Source organism: Cinclus cinclus, chromosome 5, assembly GCF_963662255.1.
Source record: "Cinclus cinclus chromosome 5, bCinCin1.1, whole genome shotgun sequence".
NCBI classification, from domain to species: Eukaryota; Metazoa; Chordata; class Aves; order Passeriformes; family Cinclidae; genus Cinclus; species Cinclus cinclus.
The window spans coordinates 311213-331993 of NC_085050.1; the positions used below are offsets into that span (position 1 = coordinate 311213).

General features: G+C 44.0%; 1 protein-coding gene across 1 annotated transcript in view; it reads left to right on the forward strand.

The window, feature by feature from the left end:
• The window catches only part of ATRN (attractin), a 141030-nt gene that overhangs the window by 29399 nt on the left and 90850 nt on the right, over positions 1-20781 (forward strand). The window contains exons 2-6 of the mRNA XM_062493856.1: positions 4209-4292; positions 8864-8977; positions 16936-17064; positions 18990-19195; positions 20134-20302. Of these exons, the coding sequence (XP_062349840.1) occupies positions 4209-4292; positions 8864-8977; positions 16936-17064; positions 18990-19195; positions 20134-20302 (702 nt within the window). The remainder of the gene's footprint in view (positions 1-4208; positions 4293-8863; positions 8978-16935; positions 17065-18989; positions 19196-20133; positions 20303-20781) is intronic.

The window sequence follows — 20781 nt, forward strand, 5'->3', positions numbered from 1 at the left end:
AAAAGAAGGCAAAACTTGTTCAAACCATCTGAGTTTTATTTAGATTAAGACAGGCTGTTCAAATTGTCTCAGAGTCAAATGGTTCCACTAATTACAATCCGTAGTTTAGAAAGAGTAGAGGCAGTTCTTGGTTAGGTCCTACAGCTGCACAACTCTTCACTTAGGGGTGAGTTTCTCATCTCGGCAACTTCAACAAGCAGAGATGAAAACACACGGCAATTCCCAAACCGTGAAATGGCATTTCCCGGGAAATTAGTCGATTTAAAATCGAGCTGTAAAATTAAAGCCCCTTTACTGCTCCCCATTAGTTAAATATTGCAGGTGAGAAAGCAGCAGCTGGCACAGATAGAGCACGAGCACTGCCTCAGTTAAAGGAATGCTAATTGGAGTAACAGAATCACAGAATCACTGGGACTGGGAAAGACCTCCAGGATCACCCAGTCCAACTGGGATTGGGAAAGACCTCCAGGATCACCCAGTCCAACTGGGATTGGGAAAGACCTCCAGGATCACCCAGTCCAACTGGGATTGGAAAAGACCTCCAGGATCACCCAGTCCAACTGGGATTGGAAAAGACCTCCAGGATCACCCAGTCCAACTGGGATTGGAAAAGACCTCCAGGATCACCCAGTCCAACCTGTAACCGCTCCCAGCACCACCTTGCCCAGCAGCCCAGAACATCGAGTGCCACAGACAGTTGCACCTTGGACACCTCCAGGAGTGGGGACTCCACCAGCTCCCTGGCCAGCCCCTTCGGTGCCTGACAGCCGTTTCCATGAAGAAATTCCTTCTGATGTCCAAGCTGAACCTCCCCTGGCACAGCTTGAGGCCGTTCCCTCTCCTCCTGTCCCTGTTCCCTGGGAGCAGTTCCCAAATCCCAAATCCCCCCGGCTGTCCCCTCCTGTCAGGGAGTTGTGCAGAGCCACAGGATCCCCCCTGATCCTCCTTTTCTCCAGGCTGAGCCCCTTCCCAGCTCCCTCAGGAATTCTCCAGTCCCTTCCCAGCTTCTCAGGAATTCTCCAGCCCCTTTCCCAGCTCCCTCGGGAATTCTCCAGCCCCTTTCCCAGCTCCCTCGGGAATTCTCTAGCCCTTTCCCAGCTCTGTTCCTTTCCCTGGACACGCTCCAGCCCCTCCAGGGCTCTCAGAGCTGTCCCAGCACTCGAGGTGCCCCAGCAGGACCAGCACAGGGGATGGGCACTGCCCTGGCCCTGCTGCCACCCTGCAGCTGGCACAGCCCAGGGGCCAGTGGCCTCCAGTGGCCTCCAGTGGCCTCTTGCCCACCTGGGCACAGCCGGGCTCATGTCCAACCGCTGTCACAGCAGCCCCAGGGCCTTTCCCAGCCCCTCTGGCCCAGCCTGGAGCTTCAGGGGTTGCTGTGAGCCAAGTGCAGGACCTGGCACTTAGCCCTGTTGAACCCCACATCACAAATATGGCCAAAGCTTTCTGGGGCCAATGACTCCTGAGCCTGGTGGTGTTGGTGACAGGTTACATGGGGTAGGAACATTCTGTGTGAGAGTGGCCTGATGTATGTCAGGAAAACTTTCCACATCCCAGTCTCATTCCTGGAGTGTTTTTCCTTCTGGAGTTACTCGTGTGTTCCCTTCCCAAGTCTTTGCTCGCAGACAAAGCCAAAAAACTGTGTAGGACATGTCCCAGATATGCAAAGCTGCAGACCTGTGTCACGTATGGCACAGGCAGCAGTGAGCATGGAGAACAGGAGGCTGTTTGCTTTTTTACTGCAGCTGGGAGATCAGTTGAGCTTTCTGTACAGAATGGGAGCCATGAAATTCTAATTTCTGTTTGCTTTTGTGCTGAAGATTTCTATCTGTCTGGGAGAGTGTTTATAGAACATGGATGCTGCTGCCCTGCTCTACCCAGGCAGTGTAGACAGTGATAACTTAATTCCTATTTATTTTCCTTTCAGCGATGTCATCTCTGATTTATTATAAATTTTTAATATCCCTCATTTGTCTACGATGGCAGGAATTTTAGTAAGCAGTCTGAGAAACTTACACATATGTTTTTACTAATAGTGTATCAAAGAACTTTGACTTATATTTTTAAAACTAAATCCAATGTTTTGCTGAAACTTCATTGAATTACATTGATGTGGAAATGTTCTTTTCCCCCCCCCCCCCCGAGTTGTGGCATGCCTGGGGCTACAGTATTAACAGGATTATTTTATTTTGCTTTTGCTGTCACTCTTAGTAACATTTCTGTGGTAATGAATTAGTAATTGTTTCTGGATAAAATTGTTGCAGGAGTTCCATGAGTAGAAGCTCCCTGAGAGCTTGCCACATGGCATAAGATTGCTTTTAGTTTGAGACTCGCTAAGGTTTTCAGAATCTGTCCTCTTGATTGCAGGTGAAGTTCTATCACTGTTGATACTGTTTGGTTCGTGGCTTTTCCTTGGATATTATATTCAAATGGATAAATTTTTAAACAAAAAGACTAGATGTTACTGCCTCCACTTGGAAATTTCATTTAGTTTTGTGTATTCCTGGTCACTAGATAAGTGGTTTGAATTCTCAAAGATGTTGAAGTTTTAGAAGAAATATAAATCACATAATCACAGAATAGTTTGGGTTGGAAGAGACCTCAAATCCCACCCAGTGCCACCCCAGCCATGGCAGGGACACCTCCCACTGTCCCAGGTGCTCCAACCCCAATGTCCAGCCTGGCGTTGGGCACTGCCAGGGATCCAGGGGCAGCCACAGCTGCTCTGGGAATTCCACCCTGTGCCAGGGCCTGCTCACCCTCACGGGGAACAATTTCTTCCCAATATCCAACCTAAATCTGTACCTTCTGTTTGTGTATTTCTTTTTAATCTAATCTCTGTTTACACCTGCATCTGCGTTCCATAGAAGGCCCAGATGCTTCTTGTGCTTCCAAAAATCTGAGTTTCTTATTCACTTGTTTGAATGTTCATTTCCTGCAGAGCTTTAGTAAGTGGGTTTTAAAAATCTTCAGCTCAATTTCTCAGGTTGAAGAGTATTATCATAAATTCATTTATAGACAGAGGAAGGTAGTTTTTAAAGATCTGTGGGTTTTGCTTTTTTAATTTGAATCAGAAATCAACCTTAAAAATGCATGATGGAAAAGAGTTTGGAAAATCATTTTTAACACAGCCAAAATATTTAGAAAAGTGAGATGGAAACAATAACAGATCGCTGGGGAAAGGTACAGAAATGGTTCCAAGATACCAGTTTGAGGAACTTTTTGCTTGCTTCTCTTTTTGCCAAGTTTAAATTTAGACTGCTTTTATTTTAAAGCTGTGTTGTAAGTAGGACAGTTGAGTTTTGTCAGGGGGCTGTAATTTGCTCCGTCCGTGTGCCGATGATGGAGTTTACAACTTGCCTAGGAAGGAATCCTGTTTTGGGTGCCACTACCAGAATGGGGTGTTTGGGTACCTTCAGGTGCTGCTGCCATCCTTCCCTGTCATTTATTTTCAGCAGTTTGTTAGAACTCATCTGGAATATTTTTGACTAATTTGTATGGGATAGGAATGTGTATCCTGATGGTTTGGCTCTTGGTTTTGTCTTTTTCTGGTGTAAACTTTTCACTGTGCAGAATTTGCAGATGTTGATAACAATATAGAATCACAGAATGATTGGGCTGAAAGGGATCTTAAAGCCCATCTCATTCCAGTCCTGCCATAGTCAGGGACACCTTCCCTTAGACAAGCACTGTCCAACTTGGCCTTGATCACTACCAGAGATGGGGCTTGGGGATCAGTCCTCCAGTCAGGTGGTTATCAAGGAGTTTGTGGAGTCAAATACAGAATGAGTGAGGGACTGTGCCACGGACGTCATCTGATCTGCATGCAAGAATGATGCAGTTTGCATAAATAAATAGTTTAGGAATAATTTTAGCTTCTGTTTAGCTTCTGTTGTTAGCTTCTTTTTGGTGGTTAGGTGGAATATCCATACATATAGGTTTGGAACCATGACATCAATCTGGTAGAGAAACCATCACTCTTGAAGTGATGTCCTTCAAGATGCCATTCTTGAAGAACAATCATCAGAAGGCCTGCACAGAGAGTTCAACAGGAAACTCCCAGCTGGGTTTTGTTGTGCTGTAGTTGGTTTGTTTATCGGGGCTCTTAAATAAATAGTAATCTAATGATAGATCTTCAGAATTTAGGGAATCCTTTCTGAATGTGTAAAACCACTGGACACTAATGCTTGTCTTTGTGTTTTTGTTTGCAGACTCACTGAACCTTCAGGGTATGTCACAGATGGGCCTGGAAATTACAAATACAAGACAAAATGCACCTGGCTCATTGAAGGAAGGTGAGTGTTGGAAGCAGCTTGGGACTTTGCGTTGCAAGTTTTAACTGCACTGAATATTTTTGGGTCTCACAATACTTTCTGGCTATTCTAAAAGCTAGATAGAGCAACACTTAATTGTTCTTGGTACATAAGTTTTTGTGCAACTGAGCCCTCCAATCTGACTTCTGATTAAGAAGTTTGTGTTGAAACAGCATGTGGCAAACAAAAATTAGTCCACTTCTGTAAATAATGAAGGATTATGAATTACTTAACTGATATTATAGTAAGCCAATCAGATGATGGGTTTCACTACACATGGGATTTTTTGGTAGCATGAGAAACAGGAGAAAGCACTGAAAGCTTTTATTGATGAATAATCAGTTTCTGTAGTGATGAACTTCAAATGTTTCTTTACTCACTGAGCCATGAGGACTTCAGAGGAACCGGTGACCTTTTATTGCAAAGGTTTTCTAAACTGGGAGAAGTCCCTCAGATCTCTCCCCTCACTTTGTTACGCTTCCTGTATTTGATCCTTATATTGCTTACAGCAATTTCTTGCACAGGTTTTTAGGAGTAGCATATTTCATGTCTATCCTTGATCACCTGGTTGATGGCAGCAGTTCATTGCATCTCACTTGTTGAAGTATATTTTTGATGGTACCAAGCTGGTGCCAGGAATGTAAGACGCATTTGTTTAGTCTCAAAAGCCTTTCCATGGTCATATATGATGCTGTCTGATGGCATCTGTGTTTTCAGTCACATTCCATGTTGTTCCCTGAATCTGCAGGTCTGTGAATTGGCATAAGTCATGTGAGAGTGTTAACTTGTACTGGACAGTGCAAACTGAGTGAGGCCTCTTGGCATCTTGGAGGATGAGAATTGACTACAGTCCCAGAGGGCACTTTTCCTTAGTCTTCTCCCTGTGTTTAATCTGCTGCTGACATGCACAGTGGGATCAAGGCACCCTTAGCAAATTTGCCAATGGACACCAGGCCATAGGGTGTGGTCAAGATGCTGAAGGGAAGAAATGGCATCAAAGGGGACCTGGACAGACTGGAGACATGGGACTGTGTGAACCTCATGAAGTTCAACAAGGCCAAGTGCAAGGTCCTGCACTGGGGTTGGACCAAACCAGAGCCCAAACTCAGGATAGGTGGGGAATGACTGGAGAGCAGCCCTGGAAGGGCTGAGAGGGAGAAGGACTTGGGGGTGCTGCTGGATGAGGGCTGAACATGGCCCAGCCCAGATCCCCCCAGCCCTGGGCTGATCCCAGAGTGTGGGCAGCAGGAAAGGTGGGAATTGTGTCCCTGTGCTCCCCCAGGTGAGACCCCACCTGCAGAGCTGCCCCAGCCCTAGATCCCAAATTCAGGAGGACGAGGAGCTGCTGGAGGGAGTCCAGAGGAGGCCCCAGAGCTGCTCCAGGGCTGGAGCTGCTGTGCTCTGGAGCCAGGCTGGGAGAGCTGGGAATGTTCCCCTGGAGAAGGGAAGGCTCCAGAGAGAGCTCAGAGCCCCTTGCAGGGCTTGAAGGGGCTCCAGGAGAGCTGGAGAGGGACTGGGGACAAGGGATGGAGGGACAGGACACAGGGAATGGCTTCCTACTGCCAGAGGGCGGGGCTGGGTGGGATATTGGGAATTAGGAATTGGGAGGGTGGGCAGCCCTGGCACAGGGTGGCCAGAGCAGCTGTGGCTGCCCCTGGATCCCTGGCAGTGCCCAAGGACAGACTGGATGGGACTTGGAGCAAGCTGTACATAGCAGGGGGTGGAACATGATGGTTGTAAAGGTCCCTTCCAACACAAACCACACTGTGGTTCTTTGTTTGGGAGCTCTGATGAGTTAGGAAGAATTATTCATTGTTTCTGCTTCAGACATGTAATTGAGTTGAGGAAGTTTAAATCCTAAGCTCCTAAGATACTCAAAACTGAGGTCTAAGATGCTCCATAGAACCATGTAGAATGATGAAATTGAGGGGCAACCACTTACTATTAACTTCATAAGGAGCCCAGTTGTTTGAGCTGGTTAAGAGCAAAAGTTGGATGCTCCAAGTGGCAACACCTTTTAATTTGTGTAGGTAATACGAATACAGCTGCAGACAGTTTGCAATTACAAATAATTAAAAAATGTTTCATAAGAGCATTATTGCAGACAAACCAGCCTCAGCAATTCCAGCATAGCCAGCTTAACCCTCATAAATTCTGTTTTTAAAGGATATTGTGACTCATATTTTTATCAGAAGCTAAGTGTTTCTCTGGAGTCCTCCATAATGTCACCAGAGCTGCTCCTCCAACCTATAATTACTACTACTGAGAGGCTTCCTAGGGAAGCACCACTTTGTGGGGTTTGAAGTGAGATCTTTCTTGCTGGTAAGACAGAAGTGTTCCTCCCTATTCTGTAGCCAGGCATTTATGTTGGAGTCCTTTTCCTCCCTGTGAGTGTTTATACCCTGCTATCAGGACATGGTGGTAAACAGAAAAGAGATAATCACACTGATTAAACCAGCTGAAATATGCAGCCGTGTGAAAAGAGTCCATGCTTGTTTCCAGGAGTGAAATTCCCAGAAATCTGGACTTGGAAAGCAGTGCCTGCAAAGCTGTTCAGTTCTGAATGCCCTCACCTCGTTGCTGGCATTCCATTGTGCAGAGGGCTTTGAGGTTAGCAGGGAAGGGTACAATCTGTGTGAGCTGTTGAAGACACTGGAGAAATTCAGCTGCAGAATAAGCCATGTGTTCCTTAGAGTTCTCATTTCCTTTCTGCACCATTTCTGATTTTTCTTGACCGGTGTTTTTGCTGTGTTCTCATCCCAGGGGAGTCCTTTTTACTTTTCCCAGGAGTGTGAACAAGGCAGATGAGCTCCATGGAGCCTGAGGACCATGTGATTGTGCAGATGAGTGCTGTCTGCTAATGGTTGTTGGCTGTTGCAAAGAGACTCTTCCTTTTTGTTTGTGGTCTGAACCTTTATTGATTGACAATTTCTTTCTGCTTTACAGCTGTCAGGCTATTCAAGTAGAAGTAAACCTCTATGACTCCATAGGCTGCTCAGTTACGAAGTCATAGATACTCTTTGTACCTTTTCTTTAAGCAGGACATTATCCTTGAGTTCTGCCTGCTGCTTTTTTCCAAATGCCTAGAGTAGATTGTTGTACTTATCAAAAAATCGTCATTTGCAGAATAACTCCCTAAAGAGTTGCCCTCCTGTGCGGAGGAAGGACTCTATGGCAAGCTGACATCTCAAAAATTCATTTCATTAGGATAACAGGGATTTAATCTGAATTCAAGGGCAATGCTGTTGGGGAGATCCTAGATACTTGTGTCTGGCCTTTCAACAGCTCCAGCTGTAGGTGGGAGCAAGAACTGCTGATGCAGATTCATTTTCTATTAGTTTCAGGTCCAAGCACAATGTTAGTGGTGTTTACACCTTCCTGAAGCAGAACCCGAAATTAAATATTTGCTGTGGTTTCTCCGTGATTGTAGTTAGATGTATCTTTTTATATTAGCCATGAAACAAATGGTATTATACCATGCTGAAAACCTGGACATGCCCCAGCCATGTCTGCTGGCTCCCAGAAGCCTCCCCATGCCCTGGGCTGATCCCAGCATGGGCAGCAGGGGAGGGGAGGATTCTGTCCCAGTGTCCCCATGCTCCCTCAGGTGAGACCCCACCTGCAGAACTGTCCCAGTCCTGGATCCCAAATTCAGGAGGATGTGGAGCTGCTGGAGAGAGTCCAGAGGAGGCCCCAGAGCTGCTCCAGGGCTGGAGCTGCTGTGCTCTGGAGCCAGGCTGGGAGAGCTGGGAATGTTCCCCTGGAGGAGGGAAGGCTCCAGAGAGAGCTCAGAGCCCCTTGCAGGGCCTGAAGGGGCTCCAGGAGAGCTGGAGAGGGACTTTTGGCTTGTTTGGGCAGTGGCTGAGGTCACTTGGTTTGTTCAGCCTGGAGGAGACTGAGAGGAAACCTCATCAGAGTCTGCAACTTCCTTCTGAGGCAAAGGGAAGGGTCTGACACTGATCTCTCTGTGGCCAGGGACGGGACCCAGGGGAATGGCTTGAAATTGTGTTAGGGAAGCTTAGTTTAGATATCAGGTAAATGTTCTTCCCCCACTGGGTGGACAGACACTGCCCAGGCTCCCCAGTGAATGGTCATGGTCCCAAGGCTGCCAGAGCTGCAGGAGCATTGGGCAATGCTCTCAGACACAGGGTGGGACTGTTGGGGTGCCCTGTGCAGAGCCAGGGGTTCCTTGCTAGTCCCTTTCAACTCAGCATATTCTGTGATTCTGTGATCTTTTCTGCACAACAGGACACAGTTTTCTGACCATAAAGAATTTTTTGGTTAATACCAGGAGAGCTGTACACCAAAGAAAAAAAAAAAGGAAAAAAAAACACAAAAAACCCCAAAAACAAACAAAAAAACCCCTGAACCACATCATGTTTAATGCACCTGCAATTATGCCAAGTCACTCAGTTTTAGTCTTGTCTAGACCAGAGCTTCACACCAGAGGAGTGTGTTGAAGGGATTTTGTCCTGTGTGTGTTGAGTGGCTAATTAAAAATATTTTATTTATTTATTTATTTATTTATTTATTTATTTATTTATTCTTTACAGGCCAAATACAATCCTCAGGCTTCGATTCAATCACTTTGCCACAGAGTGCAGCTGGGACCACTTGTATGTGTATGATGGAGACTCAATTTATGCTCCCTTACTGGCAGCTTTTAGGTAAGTTCCCCTTGGTAAGACTTAACTGTAGCCAGTGGTATTTTCTTAACTTAGAGCATCTCTTAAATGTGGCTTCTGACACTGTAAATATGATCCAGTAATCCAAATGTATAACACTGCAAGTGTAGCACATATAGCCAGTGTTCTTTTGTGCACTGTTCGTCAGTATAAACAATTAAGGGGTTGTTTTTCACTTTTACAATGAACAAGTTGTGTCACTGCACTCTAGCATGTAACTATTATGTTTTCATTTCCAAATCCTGATTCTTTGAGAGACAAAAAAATTATTGTCATCTGTCTGGGCTAGAGATGATTTGGTGTGCAAGCTCCTTTGAGAGGAGAAAACTGTCCCATTTATGGGTTTGAATGTGATTTTTGAGTTAAACTTGTAGTTCTGTCAATGCAGACAGAAGGGCAAAAGCCAGCTAATGTTATAGACATGGAAGTATCATAGAATTATGTCTATATTTTATGTACCTTAAACTTCAAATCTTTTAGTTATTTGGAACATGTTCAGGAACAGCAGAGATGGATCAACGTAGTTCTTGTTTAAACATAGAATCACAGGATGGCTTGGGTTGAGAGGGATCTTAAAGCTCATCCAGTGCCACCCCTGCCATGGCAGGGACACCTCCCACTGTCCCAGGTGATCCCAGCCCCAATGTCCAACCTGGCCTTGGGCACTCCAGGTATCCAGGGGCAGCCACGGCTGCTCTGGCCACCCTGTGCCAGGGCTGCCCACCCTGACAGCCAGGAATTCCTTCCCAATATCCCATCCAGCCCTGCCCTCTGGCAGTGGGAAGCCATTCCCTGTGTTCTGTCCCTCTCTGCCTTGTCCCCAGTCCCTCTCCAGCTCTTGATGTGTACAAGTATCCATTCTTTTATCCATTTTTTAATCTTACCCAATAGGTTTCAGGAATTTGGCTCGTCCCATGTGATGAGAGATCAGTGTGGATGCTGGTGAACAATCGACATTTCATGCTGAGACCTAAACATAACTTGTGCTTTTCTGTATTGCAGTCTCGCAGTGACACCACCACCTTATTTATGCTTTTTATTCTTTAAACTGGAATTAGGAAAATAATCCCAAATTATGTATGGAAAAAAACATTGGTTCCCCTGGCACTCTGCTTGTTCCAAGTGACTGTGTCACTATTTCCAGAATTAACCTTCTGCTGCGCTTCCTTTCATTTGTGAAATGAAGGTCTAAAAATACTTTGTGCTTGTTCTAGAAAATCCTTGTAATGTCTATGAGAGAAGATCAGCAGAAGAACAAAAGTTGATAAAAATTTAAACCATGTGTTTTTTTTTTTTTTTTTTTGTCTTCAACCTCAAATGTAGAGTTGTTTTGGAGTGAAGGAATGTTTCCTGTAAAGCTTCAGACTAATGTGAGGTCAAAAGAGGACACCTCATTTGGAGAAGAAACAACCCTTTTCTTCTAAAAACCTCCAAAAACATGGCACTACCACCTGGAAGTGCTCTCCTTGTATCATGCCCTGACTGATGTGCAGGAAGAGGAGGAAATGTCATCTTGACCCAATGTCATTTTGTTCTAATCAATCTATTTTTTAGTACACTGGTGAAAAGGTGAAATGATGATTTGTGCCCGCCATTTCTTGTGTGTTTTTCCAAAAAAATTAATAGGCTTTTAAAATTGAAGTTATATGTAGTTCACAGCATTAACAGTTACAGTTCAGACTGGGATATCTTCCCTAAATCAGGAAGCCTGGGCCTGAGGACAAGCAACATGAGCTTAGTACAGTAATGTTTTTGAGGCAGGAAAATACCCCAATTTTTTTAAAAAAATGCTTCTTTAGATGACATTTGAATTTAACTTCATTAGGAGTGAGCTGTGCTGTTCAGTAATCCAAGTTCAGGAAATGCCAGATGCTTCTCATTTTGGTAAAGTACTAGAAAGCATCTGTTGAAAAACACCTTTCTCTGGTACAAAATAAATGCATTGGAATTTTTTAAGAGCAGTGTTTATATTTTCTCAATTTACTTGGTTTATATTAAATTTATTATTGTCATAACATATTTCCTTGTTGATTAGTTTTGCACCCTTCCAGGAGATTTGCGAGACTGAGCTTTGGACCCTGTAAGCTTTCTAGAAATTCCTTTCTTTTTGAGCTCAGTTTTGTTCCCTCCCTGGCTTTTTACAGCAGTTCCCTGAACCTTCACTTTCTTCACTGCTCTCATTTTGTTTTCTTGACCTTCTGATACTCATTTATTTTTGTTCACAATATAATATTTATCCTGAAATATATATATATATATATATATATATATAAAAGATGATCTTGGGAATCCTCAGCACTGGACTGTAGGGAAGCTTTGGTTTTATCAGTTTTTAGCAGCAATAAATATTTGCTTAATGCCAGCATTTACACAGTTCTGGTGTGTGCATAGACTAAACTCCTTGTAGTCCGAGAGCCTCCAGAGCTGTCTGGTCTTGCACATTAAGCTTTTTTTTATTAAACAGTGTTAAAAATATCTTTGCTGGTTTATATTTGCGACCACAGGCACAGTGAGACTGTGTAAATGTGCTGCTTCAAAAATGCAGTAAAAGAACATGGAAAACAAATGCAGCATGTTTGTCAGCACTGGTGAAGAAATCTGAATTAGATAAACTCTACTCAGCACCTGTGAACTTTGTTGGTTTTGTTAACTTTACTCCACATTAAACATTTACCAGAGCTGGTTTTGCACCTTTATTTTCATTTTGCTCTGGTTGGCAGGGGGTGTTTTCTCATCAAACCCAGTTGTTCTTCTGCAAGACTTCTGGCAGTGGCCCAGAAGCTCCTGGTGGTTGCTGTCAGGTGCCACATGGATGGTCATGTCAGCCCATGTTCCCTCAGGCAGCAGGATCAGCTCACCATCCTTTGGTTCCTTCCTGGCCCATAGGGCACTGGAGCACCCAGATTTGAGTGTAGGGATGAGTTGGGTTGGAAGGGTCTGATCCCTCTCTCAAAGCAGGGCCACCATCAGAGCCCTTTGACCAAGACTTTGTCCTGTCAAAATGTGAATTTATTTTTAGGATGGGGCTCTTGTTGATCCTCTGGGTCAGTGGTCCAGAGATTGGTGTTAAAGTAATGACAAAAAATGATAAAATATGAATTTAATACTAATGTGTAGCCACAATCTCTTGCTGCAACCTGTATGTGTTACCTCCTGTCCTCTTCTTGCAAACCTCTGGTATTCCCATCTCTCTAATTTCTCCTGAGTTAGCTGAGGTCAAAAATTAGGTTTCACCCTTATTCAGCTATATCTCCTTGAAGTTAAAGAAACCTCAGTCCTTCTACCTCTCCTTGTACATAGATCATATGACCTTCCTCTATTTTTCCTTCTATTCTCTCAGTTCTTTGCCAGAAATTGTGACTGACCTTGCTGTCATGGGAACGTGTATCCAGCTCAGGGGCTTCCAGCAGCAGGAAGACATGGAGCTGACAGAGCAAGTCCAGAGGAGGCCACAGAGATGCTCCCAGGGCTGGAGATTCCTTGCCATTGAACCAGGCTGGGAGAGCTGGGAATGTTCTCCTGGAGAAGGGAAGGCTCCAGAGAGAGCTCAGAGCCCCTTGCAGGGCCTGAAGGGGCTCCAGGAGAGCTGGAGAGGGACTGGGGACAAGGGATGGAGGGACAGGACACAGGGAATGGCTTCCTACTGCCAGAGGGCAGGGCTGGATGGGATTTTGGGCAGGAATTGTTCCCTGGAAGGGTGGGCAGGCCCTGGCACAGGGTGCCCAGAGTATCTGTGGCTGCCCCTGGATCCCTGAGTGCCCAAGGCCAGGCTGGGCATTGGGGCTGGAGCAGCCTGGGACAGTGGGAGGTGTCCCTGCCATGGCAGGGGTGGAAGGAGATGATGTTTAAAATGTCTTTCAACTCAGACCATGCTATGTTTCATTGATTCTCTGATACTGTTTTACTTTCTGCCCCTGACTTCACCAATCCAGTTTGCCCAAAATAGATGTTATTTCAGTCCAAAGCAGAGGTTTGCCTTTCCCTTGGTTTTACTGGGCAGCTGAGCTGAGTAGGAGTGTTTATTTGCTTTGGAGTAGAGATGGTTGCACAATGTTTTAAAACCTTATGAAAGGAAATAAAAGCTGCGTGTTGCAAAACATGCTAATCTTGGCCAGAGTTGAGTTGCTCAGAGATTCTGGATCATAATTTAAAGGAAATTTTGCATGTTCCTTATCATTTTGGTTCTGCGTATTGGATCATTTCTCATGGCAGATAAAAGTTCTGTTTGTGCTTCTGTTTATTCCATATGATGCTGGGAGCAGACTGATTTATTCACTGTTTTCAAGGTTGAACCTTTCAGGGATCTGATTGCTTCCACTGTGTTGTGTTCTCTTCATGGCTTTCTCTGAAAGAAATTAAAATACCCCATCCCTGGAAATGTTCAAGGCTAGGTTGGATGGGACTTGGTGCAGCCCGGTCTGGTAGAAGGTGTTTCTGCCCATGGCAGGGGCATTTGACTAGATGACCTTTAAGGTCCCTTCCAGCCCAGACAATTCTATCATTAAGTTTCCTTAGACTGTTTTAAATTTGTCTGGGTGGGATAACATCCTCTTTAGTTATTTACACATGAATTATCAGAAAAAGATGGAAATAAGGCAGTAAGTGGGATGCAAGAATTGTTATGGAGGTACCCATGTTCTTGTCAAACAAACCCCAAATTCGAGATTTCTATGAGAAAACAAAGAATTGTCTAGTGGTAGTCCATTTATTAGGAAAGATTATTGAGGGGAATTTTTTTGTCTTGCCTTCCACTTATTTTTCCCTGTAATATCAGTGATAAGTACTGAAGAAGAAACCAGAAACAAAGCAATTTTTTTCTCGTCCCTGAGCTGCAGTTTGCCTTACCCAAATTATTTTCAAATGTTTGTTTTCCTGTGCTGGAGATGAACTGTCCTACAGTGTCCATTACAAAGAAATGAAACAAACAAGAATTTTGTTAGGCTTTTTGTTCTTTGCTTTTGTGGGAGATGGTCTTTTGGGAGAGATAAACTTCAGAAGTCTCAAAAGTTGAGAATGAAACAAGGCACCTCTTCCAGAGAGATGAAAAGGGAATTAATTTTGCTGTTTAATCCCATATCCTTGAGAAGCGAGTGAGCAGTGGTGGGAAATTTGGCTTTCTCATAAGAAATATTTCTTGGAATATATATCACCAGATGTGCTGGAGTTGTTCAGCCAAAACATGGGATCAGTTTCCAGTGATTTTTATGGTGTGTTGGGAAAATTAAGGATATCTCTTTGTCCACCATAAGACTTGTAGTGCAGGAAAGGCTGTTGTGCAGTTTGCAGTGTGGTCCTGCTGTAAGTAACTCGTTCATCTGCTATTTTTGGTGCAAATACCCTAAAAACTGTATCAAAAAGGATGTGGGTGTTTGTGCTGTTCATGGAGCATACCATTGTATGGTATCACGGGGACAGAAAAATTCAGGTCACAGAAATGTGCTTTCCAGGTGGTATTAATGGATGCTGTGGATAGCTGGGAGTAATTTCCTTGAGTGGATTAACTCATTTACTCTGTCCTAGGAAACTGTCTTCAACTGCATTTGCTTTCTATTCTAAATAGATGTGAAAAGAGGAAAAGTAAGTTCTTCTCAAGGGGGAAATTCTTTTCATCATTACTTTTTAGTTGATGGTGGCCCTGGATACTTGGGAGTCACAGGGCATGGGACAAGACTGGGCTGTTGTCCCAGGAGAGCGGCTGGAGCTGCCTCTGGCTATCTGCCCTACACCCTCTGCCCTGTGACTTGAAGGCTCTGCTTGTCACAAAGCTTTGACTTTGCATTTGAAAATGGGAGTGAGGCTGGGGAAAGATGGATTTGTACAGGAAAATATCAACTGAGTGTGAACGGGGGTGGTAGACAATGTGTTGTACATGGATAAAGGCTTTTTAAAACACAAATTCAATGGACTTTGAATTTGTGCCCACTTTGATAGCTTTTGTATGAAGGAGGAATCAAATTTTTCTCGTTGTTTTTGTCAGGCTTCTGTTAACTGAAGAATAAACATTCCTTCTCAGATACAAAGTATTTAGTGTAATAGGGACTTAGGTAGTAGTTACTTTTTTCAAAGCTCATTTTATTTTGTCAGTTTACTCCAATTATTTTGACAAAACATCAAAGCATTATATAAACCTGTAGTGTGTCTGGAATACTGTAGAGAGTCTTGCCCACCATCTTTGCTTCTCTCTGCCAGTCCTGGAAAACTAAAAGGCTGGAGGATCTCAGAGAACCTGGAAGGGTGAGAGAAACAGCCAAAGGCATCCAGAAGTCTGAAGCAAAGAATGAGGTGGGAGTTGAGAGTGTGACAGGCTGCTGTGATGAAAAGACAACAAACGTGGATGTGATGAGTCAGGTGGAACTTATAAATCGAGGGATGATGGGAAGATGTGGTGCAGTTGAGATGGCATCCAGAGGGACCTGGACAGGCCCAAGGAGCGGCGCTGCAGGAACCTCATGCGGTTCACCAAGTTCAAGTGCAAGGTCCTGCATCAGACTGAAGTAGTCCTGAGTATGAGAACAGACTGGGGGATGGAGGGATTGAGAGCAGCCCTGGAGAGAAGGACTTGGTGATGTTGGTGGGTAAGAGACTGGGCATGCCCTGGCCTTGTGAGCTGGGACCCAGAACGCCCCAGCCCAGGGCTAATCCCAGTGTGGGCAGCAGGAAAGATGGGAATTGTGCCCCTGTGCCCCCTCAGGTGAGACCCCACCTGCAGAGCTGCCCCAGCTCTGGATCCCAAATTCAGGAGGACGTGGAGCTGCTGGAGGGAGTCCAGAGGAGGCCCCAGAGCTGCTCCAGGGCTGGAGCTGCTGTGCTCTGGAGCCAGGCTGGGAGAGCTGGGAATGTTCCCCTGGAGAAGGGAAGGCTCCAGGGAGAGCTCAGAGCCCCTTGCAGGGCCTGAAGGGGCTCCAGGAGAGCTGGAGAGGGACTGGGGACAAGGCATGGAGGGACAGGACACAGGGAATGGCTTCCACTGGGAAAGGGGAGATTAGGCTGGGATCTTGGGAAGGAATTCCTGCCTGGGAGGGTGGGGAGGGGCTGGGCTGGAATTCCCAGATATGCTGTGGCTGTCCCTGGATCCCTGCAGGTACCCAGGGCCTGGTTGGACATTGGGGCTTGGAGCAGCCTGGGATAGCAGAAGGTGTCCCAGCCCAGGGCAGGGGTGGAATCAGTTGAGATGAGCTTGAAGTCTCTTGCTTTCAGCTTCTAATGCAAACCAGCCTGCGATCCTATGGCTGACTGTTTGTATTTCTCATAGAAATGGACCCCAAGAGGCAGCAAGTAAAAAATGAGTAGAATAATCCTTTCTCTGCTGTTGTGGAGTTAAATTGTTGACCTCACTGCTGGAGATTTTTTCAGGTGAAAAGGATATAAATGATTTAGAAAGGAATTGGATAGAAGCATGGATGAATGGTTTATTTAAGTGCGCTGACTTGGGTGCATTCTCCAGGTCTAAGCATCTGAACTGGATGTCTGGAAGGTGGATTACACATCATCAAAGTCCTCTGTACTTGCTTGATATGTCAAAGCCTTTCCCAGTCATTTTTGTATCCCACAGTCAGGAGGAGACCTGGGCTCAGCAGACCATTAGTTTGACTTTGTAATACAGATTTTATTATTTTGGGACACATTAATTTCTGTTTCCAAACATTGCCTTGCTTCATGAATGGGATCTGCTTAATTCACTGCTAAGTAACAAGGGAGGGAAAGGTTTTTGATAAGGATAACGAACATTGTAGATAGCTTCAGGTTTTCTCAGGTTAAATACTTTCAGTATACATTTATTTATGATTCCACAAATTCATTATACTTCAAATAATGGAAATACATCGAGTTTAAAGAGTTTTATTGAAATTCAGTTATTTTATTGAACGTACTGGTGCATTTACTCTTGTTGCTTTGCTCCCTTTTATTTCACTTCTAATATTGTTCTTTTACTTTTCCAGTGGTCTTATTGTTCCTGAGAAAGACAGCAATGAAACAGTACCTGAAGTTGTAGCTACTTCTGGATATGCCCTTCTACATTTCTTCAGTGATGCTGCCTATAATCTCACAGGGTTTAACATCACCTATAAGTAAGTGGCACCACTCCATGGTGATGCTGCAGGTTGAGCAAAGGGAGTTTTCCCCTTTTCTCGCTTTTGTCTTGAAATAAGCAATTGCCATTGAAGTGTGTAATTATGAGCAGACACCTGAAATTAGATTTTTATCTTTATTGTACCCTTGCAACAGCTAATAAGTGGCATGTGCTTGATGTTGCAACTTGTCACTTGTAAGCATGGATAAATGTTTGCTCAGTTCGATTATATATCATCAACAGGAATTGATAATGTTTTGTGCACGTCTGTGCTCTTAAGCGTTCTTCAGAGATACTTCTGCACAAACACTCTTTTCCATCAGACAGACATTTCACTTGAGACAGTGGGCTGTGGCTGCTCTTGAGGATCCTCATCCTTGGGATATTCTTTCTTAATCAATCCCTGGATTGAATGCCTTAATCTGGCTTGTTTTTATTCTGGACTGGTTTTATATTCTTTCATTCATATTCTAAACAGGTGGGTGCTTTCTGTTCACTGGCATGTATTTAGTCCTCTTTGATGAGCTTTTTAAAAGTAATTCTGTGTGCTCCCTAATTCATTAAATGCTTTTAGTAAGTTTTTGTCTTGAGGTAAATGTGTGGACATACTCACAGAGATGGAAAGTTTCGCTTCTGTGGGGTTAGTGAGTTTTGAATTCTTTTGCTCCTACAGATGAATATTATGTTTGTGCCACACTGGGAGATTCAGTTTGGGAGTAACCTGCAGAAGGTCTCAACTCTTTCAGAAAAACAAACTGGAAAAACTTCAGTTACAACTAACTTCTTGCAAAAATTGAGTTTCTCTTAAAATGAGTAGCTTAATTTTTGAGTATCAAGTCTCAGTGCTTTCACCCTTAGTAAGAACATAAGTATATGCTTAATAATCCACATAATAGTGAATTCTTTCCTCCTGCCAGTCACTTCAAGTGAAAGAGTTGGTTTGAAAGTTACTTAAAAACAGGGGCATCCAGCACCCCTTGAAAGCTCCAGAAGAAGATGAGGAACCTTTGCAAAGTTACTTTGCAATCAGAGGAGCTGAAGAGGAAGCATTTTCCAAGTCTGGCTGATTGCATGAACCAGGACTCCATCTACTGCCAGCTGTTGGATTTGCAGCATTGCAATGAAATACTCTCTTCAAGATAATAAATATTTTTTTTTAATTCTTCACTTTCTTCATAATTTCAAACAACTTGAAGTGCTGTTTCACATTCTGGTTCTTAGGTTTCCTTGTAACACTTTTGCAGTAAGTAGATTAAGTGGTACATAACAGTCTTCATATTTACTGCTGGTGTAGGTGCTCAACAAACACCTGTGAAATTATGTCTTGGAGCCAGTGACAGTGAGAATAATGGATAGTAATTTCCATCTGTGAATTATTCTGGTTGATACACCAGCAAAAACTGGAGTCTGGAAATTAATACAATCTCAAAATTTGGACATTTACCAAGGATGTATCTGGTTTTGCCTCAGCTACATTGCAGATATTATAAAGTAAGAAATTATTCAATTAGGCATATCTTCAGCTTGGGTTTCATCTCCAGCTGTTCTCTTGGTAAGCAGGTCCCAGAATAACACCTAATTGTGAGCAGTTTAAGTATAAATTGCACAGACACCACAGCAAACTTATACTCTCGAGTAAAGTCCTCACTTACTGTTGAGAATTTTAAGGCAAGTCATTTGCCTTACAAATGGCTAAAAATCATATTGATAATTTTCTTGGAACCGAGAGTTTAACTTGTGAAATGCAGCGTTTTGTAGGAATAGAGTACAAATCTCTACAGGTCCATCACACCAGGTAGCAGATGACTGTCTCTTGGTTTGTAATAATTTGTGTTAACTTTGTTCAGCATCTCTCTTGCCTTTGTTAATAATTCAAGGGAATCTGCTTCCTTCCTGATGAGCTGCTTTGTGCTCTGTCCCCAGTTTCAATATGTGTCCCAATAACTGCTCTGGCCAAGGGGAGTGCAGGCTCAACAGCAGCACCATGGCCCTGCAGTGTGAGTGTGCCGAGCGCTGGAAGGGAGAGGCTTGTGATATTCCCTACTGCCCGGAGAACTGTGGGGCACCTGAGAGAGGCCAGTGTAACCTCAATGGCTCTAAAGTGTGTTTGTGCTCTGCAGGATGGCAAGGTGGGTCTCCTGGTGGATATACAGAACTTTTGGGATGAATTTTCTATGTATGGAACTGGCAGTTAATTTGGAGTACGTGGGAATATTCTGTGTGACAAGTATTAGCATTTTAACTAGGAGCACAGTATTTGCTTTTTAAATTTGTAAGATCAGACTTCATTTGGAAGGATGGATATCCTGGAGAGGAGGCCACAGAGGGGCTCCAAGGGCTGGAACCTCTCAGCTCTGGAGACAGTTTGGGAGAGCTGGGGGTGTTCACATGGAGAAGAGGAGGCTCCAGGGAGACCTCAGAGCCACTTCCAGTGCCCAAAGGGCCTCCATGAGAGTTGAAGAAGGATTTTGGACAAGGGTCTGGAATGCCTGGACAAAGGGGAATGACTTTAAATTGAAACTAGGTTCTTTTAGATTAGATATAAATAACAAGTTTTTTACAATGAGAGTGGTGGCATCCTGTGCCCAGAGAAGCTGTGGCTGCCCCATCCCTGGAAGTGTCCAGGTTGGATGGGGCTTGGAGCAAACTGGGATACTTCAAGGTTTCCCTGTCCATGGCAGGTGGAAGGGGATCTTTCCAACCCATTCCAGTCTGTGTTTGTCATGATTGCTTCTGAAAGCAACTTTGTCAACATCCAAAGTGGAACCAACCTGTAGTGTACAGGCATCCCTTCAAACCACATCCCTATGCAGCAAATTTGAGCCTGGTTGCCATAGTTGACCTGTGTGAAGATGTAAAATGCTTGTTCTCGTGTCCAGCTGAGCTATCTTCCATGCCCAACTTGGCAGTGATTTGGCCTGAACATACATTTTCCTTTGCAAAGACCTACTGACATGTAGAAATTACTCTCATATTGAGTGCAATCAGCTACAGCACTAGCAGGAGACTGACCTCCAGCTGAAATACAGCTTTGGAACAAAAATGTTTTTAAGCCTTCTTTTCCCAGGTCCTGGCTGTTCAATTCCTCTTCCTGCAAACCAGTCGTTTTGGACCCGGGAGGAATACACTCTTCCAAAACTTCCTAGAGCATCTCACAAAACCATCATCCATGACAATAAAATGTGGATTGTTGGGGGCTATGTCTTCAATCATTCTGACTCTCAGAAGGTTTTAGCGTGAGTATAAACCCTGATAATAAAAACTAAAGAGAGGAACTTAGATTTAAGAGTTATTTTTAGGAAATGCCATCTGATGTGCTTTGTTTTGTTTTGTGCTTCATCTCCAAGGGAAAGCAACCATAATAAAAAGTCAGGCTCACGTTAGAGATGGGGGAAAATCTTGCTAAGGGGTGCTAATTTTGGAAAAGAAAAGCATAAGGTTCCTGATGTTCAGTGAGGTTTTGATTCATCTGCGTCTGACAGAATTTAACTATTCTCTGTATATTTCTGGGCCATTTCCTAAATTATATCTAGCCTCATATTCAAAGAGGGTAGTTTTGTCTCAGTGTTTTTAGCCCTTTCCTATGTTGTGTCTGTGTGTCTTGAGTTTTTGGCTCCTTAATTAACACATACTGATTACTCTGGTTGGTTATCCACAGTTAATGGGATACCACACAGGAAGTGTCATTAGGATGAAGACATTTATGCAATTGTTG